At 35.0% G+C, this 1531-nt stretch overlaps 1 protein-coding gene across 1 annotated transcript in view; it reads left to right on the top strand.

The window, feature by feature from the left end:
• HHLA2 (HERV-H LTR-associating 2) overlaps window positions 1-1531 on the top strand; it is a 38113-nt gene that overhangs the window by 19588 nt on the left and 16994 nt on the right. The window contains exon 3 of the mRNA XM_012645957.1: window positions 524-790. Within this exon, the coding sequence (XP_012501411.1) occupies window positions 524-790 (267 nt within the window). The remainder of the gene's footprint in view (window positions 1-523; window positions 791-1531) is intronic.

Here is a 1531-nt window from a genome sequence, read left to right as displayed (position 1 = left end):
TATAATACAATGACATATAATTATCTATATGGGCAATATTTTCTAATAAGTTGTTTTTTCCAGCACTTGTTCCTTTTCTTTCTGTCCCATTTCGCTGCTTCAGACCTTGAATCAGAAATCTAAGAATTATGTGTAAGCAAAGAGTCAAGTAGGCACTCTGAGCTCGTATCTGGAGAGTTTAGAGTGCTGCATGAACTCTGGTTTATAGACCATGACACTCTCATTTTGGTTGTTCAATGAGGCCATTAGATTTCTTTTTCAGCTATGTTTCTAGAGAATTGAGATTGCTAGTTGACATGTACCCATGCAAACTGTTTTTGTATTCCTTCTAGATAACTACACTATATCTTAAGGTTCTATGGGGGTTTTTTTTTTGTTTTTTTTTTTCCTTTCAGTAACTGCTGAGTTTTGCTCATAAAACTTAGCTTTTCATTTCATGGTTATTAAAAAGTATTCTGCACAGATGGCCCATAAAGAAGCTAATGATGACAATTCTTCATGTACCCTTCTTTCTCTCATATAGCTTTCCTCACACCTATGATGAAGTATGAGAAGAGGAGCACAAACAGTTTCTTAATATGCAGCATACATGTTTATCCTCCTTCAAATATCACCTGGAAAATGGACAATACCACACCTGTCTCTGAAAGTAACATGGAAGAAATCAGGTCTTCGGGTCCTTCTTATATAAAAAGTACACTGGACATTACAGGATCAAATTCATCTTATGAATGTGCTATTGAAAATTCACTGCTGAAGCAAAACTGGATGGGACGATGGGCAAGGAAAGGTAGGCCCCATAGGACTTTCTGTGGACAAGTGCTATGCAGAGGTTGGGAGGTAATGAGGATTGATTTACAAGGAAAGAAAAGAAGAAAAAAAGAAAGAAAATCCATTTGTGGCAGTTAGAAGACCAAGACTGAAGTCCTAGGGGCTAATCCTTACTGGCTGTTTTACATTAAGCAATCATTTTTACTTCTCAGCATTAGTTCCTCAGTGATAAAGTAGAATACTCCCACTTTATCTTACCTTACTGAGTATTTGAGTTGAATGAAAGCATTTGTGAAACAGAAAGAATCAGATCTATCCATGATTATTACTGTATTTCTCGACAGCTCATTCTCTAAACAGGATTTTCTATCTGCTTTGCATTTTAAAAGATCAGAGGAGAAGGAAGGAGTACTTGTCTTTTAGAAGGTCACAAGCTCCAATTCTTTCCAATCTTTCAATTAAACACAAATTTAACTAATTAGTATTATTCCTTCTGTCTAATCTCTATATCCACCACCTCTATCACAGCATAATCAGTTTTTAACACTCCTTCCTCTCCTTTATTTGAACAAACCCAAACTGTGATCAATTTCTGTCTGTAAACTACTGTTCAAGAAAATATTAAGGGGCAGAAAAATTAATTTGATTTCCCTATCCAATTCCAAGGAAAAATATTGTTTTATATTAGTAACAAAGCAAAAATTTTCTTTCAATCTCCCTTATATGGGGAAAAAGGAGATTAGCTATTTTTTTTCAGCCT

This window comes from Propithecus coquereli, unplaced genomic scaffold (genome assembly GCF_000956105.1).
Source record: "Propithecus coquereli isolate 6110/MARCELLA unplaced genomic scaffold, Pcoq_1.0 Scaffold105, whole genome shotgun sequence".
NCBI lineage: Eukaryota > Metazoa > Chordata > Mammalia > Primates > Indriidae > Propithecus > Propithecus coquereli.
Note: the sequence above shows the minus strand (reverse complement) of the source record. Positions and strands in the feature narration are given on the sequence as shown.